The sequence below is a fragment of the Myotis daubentonii genome, chromosome 4 (assembly GCF_963259705.1).
Source record: "Myotis daubentonii chromosome 4, mMyoDau2.1, whole genome shotgun sequence".
Classification (NCBI taxonomy): Eukaryota; Metazoa; Chordata; class Mammalia; order Chiroptera; family Vespertilionidae; genus Myotis; species Myotis daubentonii.
In genome coordinates, this window is record NC_081843.1 from 44905023 (window position 1) to 44924758 (window position 19736).

Below are 19736 nucleotides of genomic sequence, written 5' to 3' on the forward strand. Positions count from 1 at the left end.
AAAAACAGAAAAAGACACAGGTTTAGGGATAGAGAGGAAGATCATGTTTACTTTGGACATTGATCTGCAGTAACTGTGACGGCAGTCTGGTAATGATTTGAAACTGTGGGTGAACTGTGGAATTACGGAAAAATCAAAGCTAAAGATACAGATTGGGAGTTACGAGCAATTAGGTAATGGCTGAAGATATGAGTAGATTGAATGATGCAGGAAGAAAATGTCTCCTGAAAAGAGGAGGCTGAAACCTTGATCAAAAATCATGAAAAAATAGGTAGACAGAGAAAATTAAAGAGACAAGAGAGATGTACTCATAAGCTCATTAAGAAGTTAATATATTTCTCATTAGAAGATAGAAGGTAAGGAACAAATTGAGGCGGGTGGTGCATTCAATAATATTAACTATTATAGAAAGCTTAGGGAGCATGAGGACCAATAACAAAGCTGCTGCTAAATCTAGATACCAGTGTCTTTCTGACCTTTAAAGATTAACAGAGAGAGGTTAGTACGATAATGAAAACGTTGCTTTCTTGCCCTGCCAATGTGCTCTGTGGTTAGAGCGCTGACCCACTCACTGAAGGGCTGCAGGTTCTATTCCCAGTCAAGGGCATGTACCTGTGTTGCAGGTTTGATCCCTAGCCCTGGGTTGGGGTGCATGCAGGAGGCAACCAATCAGTGTGTCTCTCTCACATTGATGTTCCCCTCCCTCCCCCGCCCCCCCTCTTCCGCTATCTTCTTCCCTCCCTTCCACTCTCTCTAAAAATCAATGGAAAAATATCCTCATGTGAGGATAGCAACAACACAACAAATCACTTTCTTAACATGTCTTAAGCATCTAAGGTCTCGATTCAACACATTCATTATGTGTGGTGGCATTTGATTAATTTTAATATGCTATTTAATATGCTGTTTCTATTCAGAAGGACATTAAGCTTTTCCAAGCTCAACAGGGACAATAACTATTATAAAAGACCACCATTAAAATACTGCCATTGTTTTTTAAATTTAGTTGGCATAACAATGGATCACTGTGAATTAAAGTTAATTTTAAGACACCATACAAAGTTCAAAAGACTAAGGCATAATTGACAAATATGTAACTTTTCTTCTATGCCTTCTATATATTGTGCTCATTCATTAAATCAACAATAATACATTGAGGTCCTGTAGTATGTTCCAACACTGTGCTAAACATTAAAATTCTAAATTTCTGAGACCTACTCTCTAGATCCCTGAACTCCGATTCCCTTAATCTTATTCCCTGAAGCAAAGTACTGTGCTGTGGGCTCCCAGAAGCCCTATTCAGGACTGAAGACATACCCCTCAGCTGCAGGGAAGATAATTAATTAACTATAAGCACACTCCAGGAACTGCTCTGCTGCTTCGCCCAAGGTCATGGCCCCTCCACAGGGCAGGTTGTAATCAATGACTAGTTAGCTCAGGACAAGTCTAAAGGCGATCCCAGCTTCTGAGCTCCTTAAAGTATCTGCTGAAGGTGTGTGGGACAAGCACCATAGTGTAACTTCTCCCTCTGCCTAGTCCTGCTTCCTCTGTTTACTCCCACCTCCTCTATGCGCTGATCCCAAGCACACTTCTAAATAAACTTCCTGCCCCTAAATCTTTATCTCAGTCTGTTCCCTGGAGAACTCACACACCCACACATACCCTGCTCAGCTGTGCTCCATGACTGAAACGTACCCTCTCCCTGGCCTGAGCACTCACGCACTTTTTCATTACCTCTGCAGCCACACCATCAGAGAGCATTTTCTCAGCATCCGTCATCTGAGTTAAAGGTTGGGGAAATAATGATATGACAGTACTTGCTAGTGAACATCTTACAATTTAAGTTTAACAATTAAGCAAGAAAGCTATATATTTGGTAGACTTACAAGCATTAGATGAAAGTAAAGAATTTCCAGCTAAAGGGGGAGAGGAAGAAAGAAAACTATTTGAGAACACAAAAGACCTTTCTCTTGCCTTAAAGCAGAATACTATCTACTATAGCAAAGTGTGAAAAATGAGTTCATGTATGAAAATTCATGTTAAAACCGGGGTTTCAATAAGTTACAGAACAGAAAGTAACAAAAAGCGCAAAAGGCATCAATGTGGCCTTCACTCGTTTAATTTTCCTTTCAACGTATAAATGCTATTAACAACTCTAAGGATACTAGACTTTAATGAAAATTTTTTATTACGAAGATAAGATCTATGAAGGATAATTATGTGCTATTTTACAGTCCCTTGTAAAAATAATGATAGCATGAAAAATTAGTAGAAAATGAAAATCTGAAAAGTTATCTGAAATCTGAAAATGTTAAGCAATTTCTCCTGCATCTTAGTTTTGATCACTTTTGCTGAATCAGTTTTGGGTATTAAGGTGGAAAGAGTGTTCTTCTTTTGTTAACAATGGAGCATGTCCTTCAGAGCTTGGCATAGTTTTTAAAAATCGTCTGAAGCTTCAGGCTCAGCATGATGTTTCCTTTGGCCTTCAGTCTGCCACTGAAGAATGCCTGCAAAGAAGAGGGAAAGAGTACCAAACTTTACCATGTTACATTTTATTTGTATTTTTAAAAGATCACTGTTAAAAAAATAAAAAAGATCATTGTTGAGCTTGAATACAATTGAGTTAACTCTTGGCAACAAAGGCAACTTTTATCTAGCAATGATAGTTTAATGATTATAGTTTTAGACAGCTATGAAAAAAATAGATTACTGTGTATTTTAGAAAACCACAGACTAATTTATTTGAACTGACAGATCTGGGAGTTCTGCTTCAAACTATGCTTCCAGCTTTAATTTATGTTCTTAAACATGAATTTGAGAATATATGAATTTTTTAAAAAGGCTTTACTGTGTTCCTAACAATTAAAATATTAAATTCAGAACTTTTAAAAGCAGATTAAAAATATGTATTCCATCTTCATGAATTAGAAAGCCACATAATGATAAAAGAAGGTAGATAACCAAGTAGTGAGTAGATCCTGGGCGCTAGCATTAGAATGCCTGGGTTAAAATCTAGGCTCTGTCACTAACTAGAAAGCTGAGCTTGGGCAGATTCCGTAACCTCTCTGAGCTCTCAGCCTCCTCTTCTCTACGGGCAGGACAGCAGTACCTAAATCATGCAGCCTCGTTGTGTGAGTTAAATTAAACAGTGTGCAAAGTGCCTAGCTGAGTATTTGACATGTAAGAGCACAGCTAGCTCATTATTACCAAGCGAAAGGCTGTTGTGTTCAAACACTAAGAGCTCCTGTCACCTCTGTATCTGACCTGACAAAGGAAGCTGTGCAAGTGCTTAAGTTTCTCCTCAATGTCAAGTTCCCTGTGAGTAAAATAAAAATAATAAATCAGTTTTTATCGCTTACTGAGAAAATAACACAGAATGGGAAATAAAAAGAAGTCCCTAGATTTTTATCTACATTATAAAATACACTTAACATTATGTACACTTAACATTACAAAGCAGCCCTACAAATATAATCTTACTTCAGAAGCACAGCCATCAGCTTAAAGTGGGCATAACAGCAATTCTCAGCCCTGGGTGACAGATGAGAAACTGAGGCTCAGACAGCTTAGATAACCTGTTCAAGGTCTCCTGCTTATTAACTAGTAACAACTTAAAGTCAGAAGCAAACCCTCATCATCTGGAGGAAAAGCAAAAACTACTTAAACTTTTTATCCCAGAAAAAATCAGGGAGAACTCGTTCAATCAGGATCAAGTGCTGGATATTCAAATGGAGACTGGAACTTCTAAACTAAGACTCTTCACTGTGCAGTTACAGGAACGACAGTTACAGTACTGAGGCCTATTTACAGGTACTAACATTACTGAGAGGACTTACAACCTAAAATTAAAACACCTCGTTTCTTGAAATAAATACACCAATATTTGGTGGTTGTTGCTGAGTGGAAAAACTGTGTACATAAATCTTTGTTCTTATTTATTTTCTTATAATAGATTCCTAGAAGAAGAATTAATAAATCATGACATTTCTTACATAAGGTTCTTGACCATACCTCCATATTGCCACAGTTTCCAAACTATACACTGTGGGACCCTAGAGCATCTCAGCAAACCCACAGGGACACTAAGGAGTATTAAAAATTGGTCAAATATAAAAAAACAACATGAAAAACTACTCTGTTTGGACCTAACTACTTAATAAACTGAATCCTTGGGTATTTCTTTTGGCCTAGGAGTGCCATGCAAGAAGCACTGAGACAATGATTCGCCATAAAGGAAGAAAGTCAGTGAACCTCTGCCACAGTGCTTTTCAGGAAGACACCACCAAATTAACTCTTTCCAGCTACATGGGCATTCTCTTACTCCAACCTTAACAATACTATTTTCTTAATTTTTGAAAACCCAAGGCAAAATGACATGCTTTAATTTGCATTTTTAGATATTGGGAAAACTCAATAGTTTCTCTTATGTATATTAGTCATTTCTATTTCTTTCATTAATTACTGGTTCATATCTTTTGTCCATTTTTTTCTATTGAGGTCTTACAGCTTTCCAGAATTTTTTATAGGTTATAGATACCAACATACTGTGTATCATCATCTTTATTTTTCTCCAGGTTTATGGGAATACCTTATGGAGTCTGACATGCAGAAGTTTTTAATTTCTACACAGTCCAAACTACTGCTGTTGAGTTCTGTTCCTTGTTTCTATCCTTGCCTTAATCTACTCAAGTATGAACTGAATGACTACAGTATACTAGGCAACATTCTAGGCTAGAAAGTAGACATATCTCCCTGTTCTTGTGGAGTGCATATTATAGTAGGGGACTCAAAAAATAAAACGTAAGCAAAGACTTTAAGACTGGGAGCAGGGAGACCAGTCAAAAAGCTGTGTAGTAAGCCAGGTGAGATGATTGACGCTTGGATCATGGTGATATCCCTGGCAGTGAAGAGAAGAAGATGAATGTGAGGTATGTTTTGGAGAAAGATCAGGCAGGATTACGTACAAAAAGGATACAGAAGTATAGAAGGAAGCCAGGACAATTCTTATATTACTGAGCATATAAATTTGGGTAGAGGAGATGCTGCCATTTCCTGAAAAGGAAAAGACTATGGAGAAAATGAAATCATGAGTTCTACACTGGACATAGACATAGTAAGTTTGAGATGCCAGTAAGATTTCCCATTCAAGAGGTCAAGTAGGGAGCAGATTCTATCACTATGGAACTCAGAGAAGACAACTGAGTGAGACATTTAAATCTGTGAGTTGTCACCCTAGCTGGTTTGGCTCAATGGATAAAGCATCGGCCTGCGGACTGAAGGGTCCCAGGTTCAATTCCGGTCAAGGGCACATGCCTGTGTGCAGGCTCGATCCCCAGTAGGGGGTGTGCAGGAGGCAACCAATGAATGATTCTCTCTCATCATTGATGTTTCTATCTCTCCCTCCCTCTCCCTTCCTCTCTGAAATCAATAAAATAAATAAATAAATCTGTGTGTTGTCAACTTATAGACAGCTTTAAATACTATAGGATGAATGGACTATTTAAGGAGCGTGTTCTTTAGAAAAGAGCTGTGAAACACCAAAATTTAATGGATGGGGCAGAATGCACCAAAGAAGGTCAGGAATAGCCAAAGGTGAAGGTGAAGGAAGCAAAACAGGAGAATATGGTGTCATGAAAGTCAAGGGATGAAATTATTTCAAGAAATTGATGATTAAAGGAGTTAAATGTTCCTGGAAAGTTGAGTAAGACATAGAGAAATATCCACTGGAATTAGTAAAACAGTGGTCATCAGTGACCTTCACAACAACAGTATCAGATGCAGAAGTCAGATAAGAAAGGGCAGAAAAGCAAAGTCAAGACAGAATGTTTAAACATGTGCTATACAATAAAGTAGCCACTAGCACATGTGGCTACTGAGCACCTGACATATTGTTAGTCCTTGCTGAGATGTACTATGAGGATAAAATACACACTGGATTTTAAAGACTTAGTATTTTAAAAAAGGATATAAAATATTCCATCATTATTTTTAATATTGAGTACATGTTGAAATACTTGAATGTACTGAGTTAAATAAAAATACAGTTAGTCCTTGAACAGCATGAGTTTAACTGGGCAGGTGGACTTATATGCAGGTTTTTTCCAATAAATTTACAGTAAGGTCTCCGCTCCCATGGATGTGAAACCTGGGGATAGAGGGCCAACTGTATATTTATAATGATGATAAATAGCATTGAGGTTGGAGAGAAGGTAATAGAACCAAATGAGTTTACAAAACCCCTGATATTAATTAGCATTCCTCTAAGGATTATCATTAAGAATAAGAAATACCTAGGTTTTCATCAAGTTTTTGCTTCTACTTTTATTTTTTACACAATTCCATTCAGTATGGTATTGACTTAGATATATGGAATAACATAAAGCACTACCATTTCCTAAGCAGCTGCCCAGTATCATTCACTGAATAATCCATTTCCCCCCAAAGGTCTGTTATTCCTAGCAATTATATAAATGTTTCCTTAATCCTACATTTAATCTTTATATACAGACATCTCAAGTATAACAAATCTAAAAAATAACTCGTAATTACCTATTCTCTCCCCAAAGGCAATTTCCACTCAGCAGATGCTGTCATTCCACAGCTCAGTGGCTTCCATTCACACATAAGACCTGAACTCCTTACCAAGTTCTAGTCTAGAGAGTCCTGGGTGATCCAGCCCTTGCCTATTCTCCCATCTCACATCCTCCCACTCTCCCCACTGCTCATTTACTATCACTGGCCTCCTCACAGTTACATACACTTAATACAGCGGTTCTCAACCTGTGGGTCGCGACCCCTTTGGCGGTCGAAGGACCCTTTCACAGGGGTTGTCTAAGACCATCCTGCATATCAGATATTTACATTACGATTCATAACAGTAGCAACATTACAGTTATGAAGTAGCAACGAAAATAATTTTATGGTTGGGTCACAACATAAGGAACTGTATTTAAAGGGCCAGAAGGTTGAGAAACACTGACTTAATACGTGACCCTACTCCTGCCTCAAGCTTCTGCACTGGTTGTTTCCTTAACCTTATAGCTCAGCCCTCACTTTGTTCAGACTGTTTTGGACAACCTTATCTAAAATAGTTCCTCTATCCTGTCACACTCTAATCCAGAGTTGGCAAACTAGAGCCTGTGGGCCAATGACTACTCTGCTGCCTGTTTTGTAAGTAAAGTTACACTGGAACACAGCCACATCCATTTGTTCACATATGATCTATGGCTATGTTAATTCTACAATGGCGGAACTGAGTGGGTAAAACAGAGACCATCTGGCCTGCAAAGCCTAAAATATTTATAATGGGATCCTATAGAGAACGCTGACTTAATTTTCTTCATACCTGAAATTTTATTTCTTTTCCACTCACCTCTAGAACTGAGCTCCGCACAGTTGGGGCACTGTCTTATCTAGCCACCCCTAGAACCCGAATATGAATAGGTACTAAATAAATTCCTGGGAAAGAATAATCTCAGAACTCACTCAGTACCAAGTACTTACTAAACTCTTCACATATACTATTAGATTTAGTTATCATCACAATGCTTTGGGATTGTAATCATTCATTTTACCAATAAGAAAATTGAAGTTTAGAGAGTAAGTGGCAGGGCTAAGATTTAAACTCAGATATATCTGATGACAAAGAACATATACTTTACTGTACTACCTGACAATTCTTTTCGAATTATTTTACAATTCTTTTTAAATTAGTGTTTCTATCCAGAAAAACCGAACATTTTCCATTTATTCAAATTGCTCTATTCCTTGTAAAGTTCTATAGTCTTCTTCAAATAAGCACTGCATTTATTAGGGTGGTCATTTGTGTTTTTTAGTTTAGGTTGTAATTATAAAATTATAATTTTTTTTAAATTATATCTTCTAACTGGTTTTGCTGCTATGTGAAAGCTATTTTTAATAGTTATTGTGCATTTAACCACTTCTTTGAACTCCTCTAAGAACTAATAAGTTGACTCACTTGAGAGTTCTAGCTACATAATCATGATTTGAAAATAACAAATTTTTCTACTCCATTCTAACTGCTACATCAGTTACTTTAATTTTGTGTGCTTGTAGATTTGGCCAAAAGTTTCAAAACAATACTAACTCATCATAATCAGAAATGGCACTCCTGTCTTAATCATGGTTTTCCACTATAATGTCTGACTTTAAATATTTTACCTTCAATAAGACACTAGTGCCCGGCCAGTGTGGCTCAGTGGTTGAGCATTGGCCCATGAACCAGGAGGTCATAGTTCAATTCCTGGTCAGAGCACATGCCTGAGTTGCAGGCTTGGTTCCCAGTAGAGGGTGTGCAGGAGGCAGCCAATGATTCTCTCTCATAGATGTTTCTATCTCTCTCTCCTTCTCCTTTCCTTTCTCTAAAATCAATAAAAATATATATTAAAAAAAGACACTAACTATTATACTCTATCCTTCTATTTCCAATTTTCAATGATGATTAAGACAAATTCTTAATCATATAACAGGAATGAATGTCTAATTTTATGAAATATCTAATATCATAGGGTTTTTCACCTTTGAATTAATGACCTAATATAATACAAAGTGTAGATGTGGGTTTTATATTGTTGATATGCTAAAGAATTCCACCAAAAGTTCAGTTTTAAAATGTGTCAGCTGAAACTGTACCAGAAAAATTCATGATCTCACAACTCAGATATTGGTATCAACTGTGTCTTCTTCAGAGTTGTATGAACTCTGCCTTATAAATCAGAATTTGGAAGTCAGCTAAAAACTGCAATTGTCAAACAGAAAGCAATGATAAAGAAAAAATGAACATTTTAAGCATATTACCTTCTGAGGGTCAATCTTGCCCAGGACTACACCAATGAAATCATCATCTGAAAGTGTGATTGTTACATCAGCAGAGCCTTTTGCAGGGCCTTGATACACTTTTCCTGTACCATTTTTTAGGTCAACAGCTGGGGAAAATAATAAAAAAACAATGTGGGTCATATTTTCTTCACAATATAGAGTAAAATAAACTATTTTCATACAGACATTTTTACAGTTTCCAAGTTAATGTGCTGCCTATTTATTCTAAATTAGATATCACTTGCCATTTGGAAAAAATTTTTAAATCCTTTATTTTTTGAGGCGTCCTTTTTATAAAGAAGTTCTCCAAAAAGTCAAATCAGTATTTTTCCTCAGTGAAGAAGTTTACACAACAGAAACGTTTTAATGTAGAATAATATAAGGAAATTAAGTTGGTGAAGTTTATATGGTTACAGCCTTTAGGTTCAAATACTCAACAAAGGAGGAAGCTGAATTTTAAAAGAGTTGCATGTTGGGGGAAGGGAACACATACTATAATCTCCTTTCAAATACATGAATTCATCAAAATAGTCAACATAAACTAAAAAAAATATTCTATTTAGTTTTGTTTTGATTTTTATAAAATACTTATTGCCTTAATTATTGTGAGTAAACATTAAAATTTACTCCTTTTCCGTTAACTGTTTTTGACAGAAGAATTAAGTGCCCCAGGCTGGGTAACTAGAAAAACTATTAAACCTTTACCTTCATTGCTCCCTGTATCACATGTATAGAGCTTCATGCCATAGTTACACTTGAAAAAGTTTTAATTATCATATATATGAGTGAGACCAGTCAGTCAGCAACCCGATTCTACTCCTCCAGCTTCAGCCTCCTGAGGGTAATTTCTCTTGCTACAGCGAAGGAGCTGCAGTCACATCACTCTCCCTAAGGTGTATAGGGCACTCCCAATTTAGGGTCAAGGAAAAGCTACACAATCTTAAGAAAAACCCACAGTGCTTACCTACATTCTGCTTAGCCAAGCCTTGCTCCAAAGAGAAAATCAAATCACTCTAACTTTCCACAAAAGAGAACACTACCAACTAAACAAAAAATATTATTTGACAATAATGGTTACCTTGGGGAGGGGAAAGGGCTAAGGGAAGGGAACCTCTCTGCTTTGCATACTTCATTCACTCACTTCATTGCTTCTACTGTGGGTGTCAGACAATAGGCAAGGTACTACAAGTGAGGCATGAAAAGCCTAGACTGTTCTTATTGAAACTTATATATTATGAATGTGTTTTCATGTATTATTTGTACTACAGTGAAAAGGAAAGAAAGGGAGGAAAAGAGGAAAGAAGACAGAAAGGGAGGAGGCGGAGTGAAGAAGGGAGAAAGGAAGGACTCTAAAGGGAAGCAAACCTCTAGCATTCAAGGACAACACCATGGTTTAATTCTTCACTAGTATTTCTAAGACCCACTGTCCATACGAGTCTTGCTCAGGAATAAAACTGCACCACACTCATCTCACTACTAAAGAGTGGCAGCAAGCCTCTTAGCTGTCTGCTTGCCCTCTCACGCACCTGGTTTTACGTGCTACTTCACAGCCATGACCCTTGTAAAGCAATAAAACTGTCTTCGATGGAAATCTAGAAACTAATATTGATAAAATAAAAGAGCGCTAAGATGGGGAAAGTTCTTTGCAAGATACACAAAGTTGAGGTAAAGGAGTGGAACTTTCAGTTCTGCAGTGGCTCAGGTCAAGGTCTACAACTTGCCTCTTGGGGAGAATCATTATCTACCACCATCACTTTGAGTTTACAGACACCTGTAAGGTCACAGCTAATCTTAAATTAAAATGAAGAAACAGATAGTACATATTTTATTTTAGTTGTACAACTTATTTTAAAAGCTTTATAAAATGACTTTAGCTTTGTATTTATATAATCATTAAGGCTCTCAAAGAGTCTATAAAAAGTTCAGTTATATATTACAGCATTTAACGGGAGAGGGAGAGGTGTTAGATGAGCACACACAGCATTTGGAAACTTGGAGATCTTCGAAGGTCTTAGGATATGGACCTTACAAATCACAAAGGGATTCTCTGGGAGAAAGAAGTTGTTTTTGTGGCTACCTTCTCCCCTTAAGATTATAAATTCTTTGCTGAAACAAGAATGTCTAGTCTTTAAACCTCCTTTATGCTTTCTTGAATAGAAAGTACTTAGTAACTATTTGTTAAATGGCTGATTAAAAAGCACCTAGAAGAAGCATCTCTATAAAAATAGTGACAGCAAACAAAAAACTTAGGATGAAAGTAAAGGTTTCTTTAAATCACACCAAAAAGGACACAACACTTTTGTGCTATTCCTGCCAAAAGTTAATAAATTCTAATAATCATGAAGAAACATCAAATAAATACAAATGAGGAACATTCTACAATATAAGTGGCCTCTACTCTTCAAATATGTCAATGTCCTAGAAAATAAAAACAGACTGAGGAATTTGTCCAGGTTAAAGGAGACTAAAGAGACCTAACAACTAAATGAAATGCAATATATGATCCGACATTGGACCCGAGCAGTTCTTACTTTTCCTTTCTTCATTTCTATTTTGTTATTGTTATTACTACTGTTATTCCTTTGATATAAAGGACATTACTGAGGAAATTTGTGAAATATTAATAAGGTTTGTAGATTAAATAATACTGTATCAATGTTAATTTCCTGATGTTGATAATTATTCTCTGCATACATATAAGAAAGTATTCTTAGGAGATGCTACCACATTATTCAGGAATAAAGAGACATTGTGTCTGCAAGTTACTTTCAAATGCTTCAGGAAAACAATAATATGTATGAGAAACAAGAAAATGGAATAAAATGTTAGTTTGAAGAAACTGGGTGAAGGACAGATATACACTCTCTGTACTATTCCTGCAACTTTTCTGTAAGACTGAAATTATTTTAAATAAAAAAACTATAAGAAGACATTAAAATGAATAACACACACAGCAAAATGAAAAGCCATAATAGTTTTAGGTAATTTGTGTGTAAATGCACATGGGCAAACAGTCAGGGGCTGTGATGGTTAGAGGGGAAGCAGCCACTGTTGCTAAGGGAAAGAGTAACCTGAAGCTGACGCCTCTCAAACAAGTAGGTCCCCATCGCAGACTGGACAGCATCTTCTTTCCAAAGATCAGCTTTCAAATTTTTTTTTCCAGAGTTTCTATAAACACATGAGATGCTCATTTGGATCCCAACCCTAAATGTGGGACCAATACCCTTAAGATTTCATTTATATCCACACTGAGAAACCCTAAAGGGGTTTCTGCTTCGACCACTAGAACATGAGCAGCAACCCAAGAGCTAACGGTATCCTCAAGCATGAATGTATTCAGATCTTAAAAGAATGGCAGTTGCCCAAACTGTACATATTCTACCACATACTGGCAAATTTCCAAGATCCAAAACAGATGACTTCCAACATGCAAAGTAAAACAACTCTAACATCCATTCGTTACATAGTGCATAATGGATGCCTGGATTTAGTCCAAATAGGTAGACTTAGCTCTACACCATTGTTACAGTACACATTTTAAAAAAGCCAACTCACTTTATTACTCAGCTAACATTATTTAAGCAATAATGCATAGTATTTCTATAATCTTGCTATATAAATGTAAAATCCAATTATGTTCCTATAATGGAAAAGATTACAAATATGTAAAAGGAAGCCAAATTTCCTTTAGGAGAAAAACAACCAAATTGCTCAATACCAACCAGTTTAAACCTATTATCCTAAGGAACACAGATATACTTTCTACTCAGTAACAGCGTATCATTATTACATGAAAATAAATCTGTCTTTGTCAAAAGTTTCAGTTTTGTAGCTACTTTATAATCAAACAATAAACAAATCTTATTTGGGAACACAGGGCAATATTCATGTCTAGAGTTATAACAAATCGTATATTTAAAAATTGTTGGTCAAATTCTAAGATGCTCACTTTATTTAGAGAAACATGGAAATACTGGAGCCATTATTCTGTAAACCATGAACAGCAAATAACCTTGCAGGAACAACAAAGGCTTCCCTCTATTCCCTCCTGTGTGCCACAAAGCAGAGTAGCAAAGCTAATGCTCTGAGTTCCAACTAATAATTCCATGAACATGGTTTCCAGTTCTGTCTCCAGCTGTGAACAGTTCCCACAACCCAGGCCAGGTCTCGGGCTGCTACAGTTTGGGTACCACAGCTTTTCATCTTCTCTCCTAAACGGTTCTGCTCTCTCATGTTTCACCTTTTAGTAACACAATCAAAATCTTCAGTCATGCCCTGACTGGTTTGGCTCAGTGGATAGAGCGGCCTGCGGACTGAGGGGTCCCAGGTTCAATTCTGGTCAAGGGCATGTACCTTGGTTGCGGGCACATCCCCAGTAGGAGATGTGCAGGAGGCAGCTGATCGATGTTTCTCTCTCATCCATGTTTCTAACTCTCTATCCCTCTCCCTCTCTGTAAAAAAAAATCAATAAAATATTTTTTTGAAAAAATCCTCAGTCATGCAGCTGAGCACTTCTTCATTAGCTGTCTCTTTCTCATTCCTCTTGTTTTCCAGGCATTATTAGTAGCCCAGTCAGTCAATTCTATCTCAGCAATAGATCCACACAGGCCCTTTCCTCTCCATTATTGCCATCACCTTAATAGAGGTCCTTCCTTCCTTTTTATCTGCAGTACAACCATCCTTGTTTCCTTAACTCCAATATTTTAAACTTTCCTGGTTTCTGTAGACCAAAAAACACACGTCTTTTCACATCTGTAATCCACAACCTGGCAGAGAACTTGGCACATAGTAAATACTCAAATATTTGTTGAATGAACCAATCCTCCCGTCTGTGAAAGCCAACAGCACGTTTCCCATGTCTCTGATCACTTCTGTTCTACCAGAATTATTTGTATATATGAATAGGTCCCAATTCCCTATTTAGCTCCTTTGGGCCAGATGTGTTAAGAATTCAGAATTTTTCAGAATTTAGGAAGAAAATACGGTTCTTAAAACATGTATTACATATTATGGAAGACCTCCAACACTATAAACAAATATGTGGTTTCTATATTTGACTAACCAGGTGAGATAAGGACAATCAGTTGCATCGTTAAGTTCTAGTCAGATGTTGCCACCAATGAGTTATGAGAAAAAAATTCTCCATTTTTAGAGCTTTCAGTTTCTGGAATTGCAGATAAAAAACTAACTGTGTTCTAATTTTCAGGAGCAGACTATTCTATAGGCCATATAAAGCCTCTGATTCTTTCATCTTCTTTATGCCTTTCTCTCATCTTTCATTTCCTCTGAATTTTTACTGCTGCTTAGAACAAAACTGTTGCTTAGGGACCCAAAGGGTTTACAAGGACAACTTTTGGCTGGCTTCAATTAATAGTAATAAAATCATAAAATATACTACTTACTTATAAAATGTTTCAATTATATCATATTATTTCTGAATATTTCCTCATCCTAAACAGAAAATACATATTACTCTCCATATAATAAACTTATTGTTTTAAAAGAAGAAAAGGCACCAATTTCAGCACTTTTTTTTAAAAGGCAAGCATCTGATTCCATCCAAAGCTGTGCATTTTACATGGCTTTTAGCACTTATTCAATACTTACGGAGTCAGGCTACTATGGGTTATAGATTGTACTTGAAGCTGGAAATATACTAATCCAGAGCTCTTATCAGTGTTCAACCCAAGGTCAAGTGGGAGGAGACATATAATTAGAAATGACCATAACACAGTAAGATAACAGTAGTGAACAACAGGCTCTGTTCAAAGAGAATTCAGAGATTGTTTCTCCATCTGATGTCTATTTTTAAAAAAATATATATTATTTTTATTGATTTCAGAGAGGAAGGGAGAAGGAGAGATTAAAAACATTAATGATGAGAGAGAATCATTGATGGGTTGCAACCCATACTGGGGATCAAGCCTGCAACCCAGACATGTGCCCTGACTGGGAACTGATGTCTATTTTTACCTTTCCAACATAATCCAAGAATCTCTAGAAAAATAAAAAGACAAAGGACAACCTTATTCAAAAGGGTAAAACACCTGAAGGTATATAGGCTATCTAAAAAAGATGTTCAGACATGTCCAGGCATTGAATTACATTTTGGAGTAATAAAAAAGGCAGAGACAAAAATCACTGTATTCCTGATATTATAATAAGTATTAACAGTGAAATAAGTAAAACAGGCTTCTATCTTAACCTTATCTACTTAAGGAAACACTATCTATGGACCATAATGTTTTTAAGAGTTCTAAAATAATACTCCATAAGGCAAACATTGTCTCCAGAGGTAGAAATAAGAAGCTGCAAGTGAATATTCCAAGATACAACTTCCTTCCCCAAAATACCTCACTGAGGCCCTCTGGTTTCTCATGTAGATCAGGGCCTGTATTTCTCCATGACATATACTCTTGGCCTGCAGAAAACAAAGGAAGGGCTCTCCAGCCTCTCTCAGGTCATCTCAGCCCAGCGACAGAGGCCACTGGCTTTCACCCAGTCAGCTCCCCGGCTCCTCGATGACCAGAATGGGCCTCAGGGAGGCCTAACTCCAAAGTAACAGCTTATGACTTCTCCTCCTCCACAGCCAAAGCCACCCCTCACCCAGTACTGGCACAGATCCTCACTAATCTCTCTATATTCGGACTAATTGGGTTTGCAAAGATTCACCCCCAACCCCCACATGCATTCAGCCTGGAGATTTGTTGCTGGTGTTGTTTGGATGCTGGGTGAGGGAGTTAACAGGGAAGATGGGCATGATCTAATATCTTTGAGTTGGAATGAGCCTTCCAGGCCACTGAGCCCAAACCCTTGTTCCTAGACTTGCTCAAGGTCAGTCACTCACATAGCTCCAGTGACACCTGAGGCCAGCCAAGGTACACTGAGTACCTTAGCCCTGTTCTCTGAAACCAGGCTGCAGTCTGCCAACATGTGAAGGCTGGGACAGCTAGCAGCATTTAACATAGGAAAATATTTAGTAATAAGTATTTAGCAAACATTTTAAAAACTGCTTTTTTAGGGTGGAAAAAAGGACCTTAAGTGTTACCTAAATCAAATCGTTCAATCATCTATTTCATGTCATTAGGTGTCAAGATGCAAAACAGAGGTGCCAAATGGAATCACCTTCTAAGATACCATAAGCCAAAAGACCAAGATAGTTTCTGCTGCTGCCGGCTATTGCTACTTAATTCGGTGACATAAAGACTTCGAGAAAACAATAAAAAGAACTAAAAATAGTTGCACAGCTGAGAACCCAATCAAATAACAGGAAGCAGATAACCAAAAAAAAATGGTAAATCTTTTCAGAGAAACCTTTAAGATCCAATTTCTCTGTTAACTTGAAGAGATGATAAGACCAACATAAGCCACAAGGCATCAATAATAAGTACTTATTAACAAGATTCCAATATACCCATTTTTTTTTCCCCAGTGAAAATATAAGGAAAAATCCCTTAGGTTAATTCAAGGTCATTTTTCTATGTAAGCACATTTTCTAATATTGCCTACAAGGAAACTGTCACCAAGATAAGGGGAAAAACTTAGTTGGTAATTGAAACTGTCTGCCAAGAGTGAGTCACTTGTCTACTTTATAAATCCCTTCAGAGTTCTGCCAACAGTGAGACAGACAGTTCCAGCACCTTTTCTCACTCATAGATCTCATTTCTCTTCTTCACCAATATCTTCAAAAGTCCTGTGCTTTATATTTATTACCCAACTTCCAATATATTGTCATCCATTGGGATAAGATTGAATTCCATCACAGATACATACAAAGAAAAAGGGAAGGACAGAAAGATGAAAAAAAGGAAAGTGATGACACCTACATTTACAGTGTTAATCTATGGAGTTATTTAGAAAAATATTAGACACTTTGAAATTTGGGGGACCAAGAACATATTACATTTTTGGCTTCCTTTATACCCCTTCTGGATTAACGGCCTGTAAGTACAAACGTCTTCCAGAAGAACAAACATTAAAATGTTAACTGTGGGTAGTAGAATTATATATCATTATTTTCTTTCTATATCAAACATTATACAATGAACATACATTGCCTAAAAGAAACAGCAACTGTTTCATTAAAAAGAAACGTGTTTATAATGAACCAAAATTAATTAAATAAAAGTTAAAAATGTTTTTTTAGGACTATGTAGTAGATTATTTCAAAAGTTTCAGTTGATTTAGAGATGCAGTTTAATTTTTTGGTCTAAATGAGCATTTATAGTGATCTTCAGTTGTAATGAGAAATAATCTGATTTTCAAGGCATTTAAATAGACACCTTTAAATAACAGTCTGATAATTAAGGTAATAATCCAAATTACTAATGTTTTGGGATGAAAAAAACAATTTTAAAATTGTCAAAATATGACAAAAATATCTCATTTGACCTGACAAACTTGCTTTATATGTTTAAGAGAAATTTGAAGATTAGTCAGAGAAGCATACTGCTAAGATGACTGTTTAAAAGTAGTAATACCGGTGTTACAATAGAGTATTTAAAACAGGTATTTTCATTTTAATTGATTCCCTACATCTCCAAATAACACGTCTTTGGGTAACATGAAGCCTATTGTTTCCATTAAAAATAACGGACCTAAGAAGGTAGAATTTACCTACTTTCAAAGAGACAGGCTTTAACTATAATGAGGATACTTTATCTCTATTTACTAAGCATGACTTTAAAATATTTTAAAGTCAGGAATATAACTTACTCCACTTGGCTGCAACACTCCCATCTTTAGTGATGTGCCACTCAAATACAGCATTTACTTTCTTCACCACCTCGTGCCCAACATCCTTAAGACGACGGCCTATTTCCTCAAAAACCAAGCTACTCTGAAGCTCCTCACCCTAGGAAAAAGAAAATTTAATTTTAAAAGTTATGTAAAAATGAGTCAAGGAGAAAAAGCATTACAAAATATATGTGCACTAAGGTGATTTTTCCAAAATCTACACGTAAATAAGGCAAACTAGTATGTTTTTTCTTTTTACTCCAGACTTCTTTCACACTTTCCTTATATTCAATCATTTCATCCAGAAATTCAGCCCTCTTAATAAGAGGCTTTTACTTTTATCAGAATTCAGAAATAATAGTTGAAAAGTAAATTAGGAAGTAGACAACCTATATCTTAACTAACTTCAACAGAAAGATACAGGGCAAATCAATCAACTTCTGTGGTCTTATTTCTTTATTTGTAAAATGGGATTAAATTATATGAAAACTGAATTTCTAGCTCTAAAACTTCATAAATTTTTTATCTTATAGAGTCTTCTTGAGAGAGATTCATTTTCACTCATTTAAGATCATAAGGTAAAGGTATGAAAACATTGACATTACAAAATTAGTATTTTGGAGACAGAGAACATAAACATTTTTATTAAAAGTCTCAGCATGCTAACAGAGAATAACAAAAATGTTTTGCCCTGGCTGGTGTGGCTCGGTTGCTTGGAGTGTCATTCTGTACACAGAAAGGTCGCAGGTTTGATTCCAGGCTCGTGCCTAGGTTTAAGGTTCAATCCCCAGTCAGAGCACGTATGGTAGGCAACCATTCAATGTTTCTCTCTCACATAAAAAATGTTTTAATAAATAATACCATTGTTTTTATATTTGTATACAAAGCTTTATACAAACCTTTGTATCAAGAAAAGTTTTAGGATATTTAACTTTTTCACTTATTTTTCTCCAAAATATTGTTTGTTTGCCATTTCTCATTAAACAATTGAGTTAGGTACTCTAAAACTAGAAAATTAATTATTTTATCTTGAAAGATACTCCAGTATCCCCTCCAAAGAATTTTTTTTAAATGTACTTGTTGTCAAAATATTCTTTTTATTCTAAGCAGTTTTGAATCGATGTCTTTTAGTTCAAGAATTAAGAATCTTTCACAGCTCTTAATTTTCAAAAGTAGGCTGAACATTCTTAAAGTAATTCAACAGAAATTCATTCAGAAATTAGGAGGTGGCTTGGATACCAATTTTCATAACCTACCTCAGAAGGTGTCTTGGCTAAAACATCAGATGTTGGCACAAGATCCACATATGCATTTGAAATGACGATGTTTCCAGTTTCTTGGGCCTTATAAGGGGTACAAAAAGAAAAAATAAACCAGTTCACTCTGATAATTCCAATGCAAACATTTCATGTGAAATAGTATAAAGTTATTTAAAGAAAATTTACTCTTTCCCCCTCATATAAAAAAGAAAATAATCCAAATTAAATGATAAGCTCATGAATTAAATGTCAAGATGAATAAATATGAACACCTACTGATTTATTAATACTACTGTTATTAACCTAACTGTAAAATCAACTGGAACCCTTTTAAAAATATGTTTGAGTAGGTCCCATCTCCAAAAATTCCAATTTAAATAATCTGGGGTGCAGCCTGGGCACGGGTACTTGGGGGACTTTTAAAAACACACAATTGTGTGTCTAATGGGAACCAAAATGAGAATTACTGAACTGTTGAAAGGCAGAAGGCATAGCACAATATCCACATGAGGTAGAGGTAATCAAAGTATATTTCTGTTAATACTGGTCTTTTTAAAGTATTAATTCTACTTCTTATTTCAAATAGGAAGTATACATAGCACAAGCTAAATGGTTAAGTAGCCTTTTATCAAAATATTCATTACAGGAATTCTAATTCTTAATACTTTATCTAAAATTATTTCAATGGCTATTCTTTCATAAAATTATGGAACTGCTAGAAATGTATAGGAAAGTATCTAAAAATTAAGGTAGCATTTATCAAAACTGATTTTTAACTATCAAGATCATTATCCTTTGACTACTTCATAAAAAAAGATCTTTCAAATTTGTTCATTTTATTTCAAATTATATCAGCGAAAGGTATGGAAAAAGACAATTTATAAACAAAATGCACTTTAGTAA

The 19736-nt window shown here is 35.9% G+C and overlaps 1 protein-coding gene across 2 annotated transcripts in view; it reads right to left on the reverse strand.

Moving 5' to 3' along the window:
* Positions 1-2081: 2081 nt before the first annotated feature.
* HSD17B4 (hydroxysteroid 17-beta dehydrogenase 4) overlaps positions 2082-19736 on the reverse strand; it is a 73741-nt gene continuing 56086 nt past the window's right edge. Inside the window, exons 21-24 of one of the 2 annotated variants that reach the window (XM_059693798.1) lie at positions 18831-18917; positions 17554-17692; positions 8818-8945; positions 2082-2507 (exon numbers count right to left, since the gene is read on the reverse strand). In XM_059693798.1, the coding sequence (XP_059549781.1) occupies positions 2418-2507; positions 8818-8945; positions 17554-17692; positions 18831-18917 (444 nt within the window). In that variant the 3' untranslated portion in view covers positions 2082-2417. The remainder of the gene's footprint in view (positions 2508-8817; positions 8946-17553; positions 17693-18830; positions 18918-19736) is intronic. The other variant, XM_059693799.1, reaches the window with a different exon arrangement.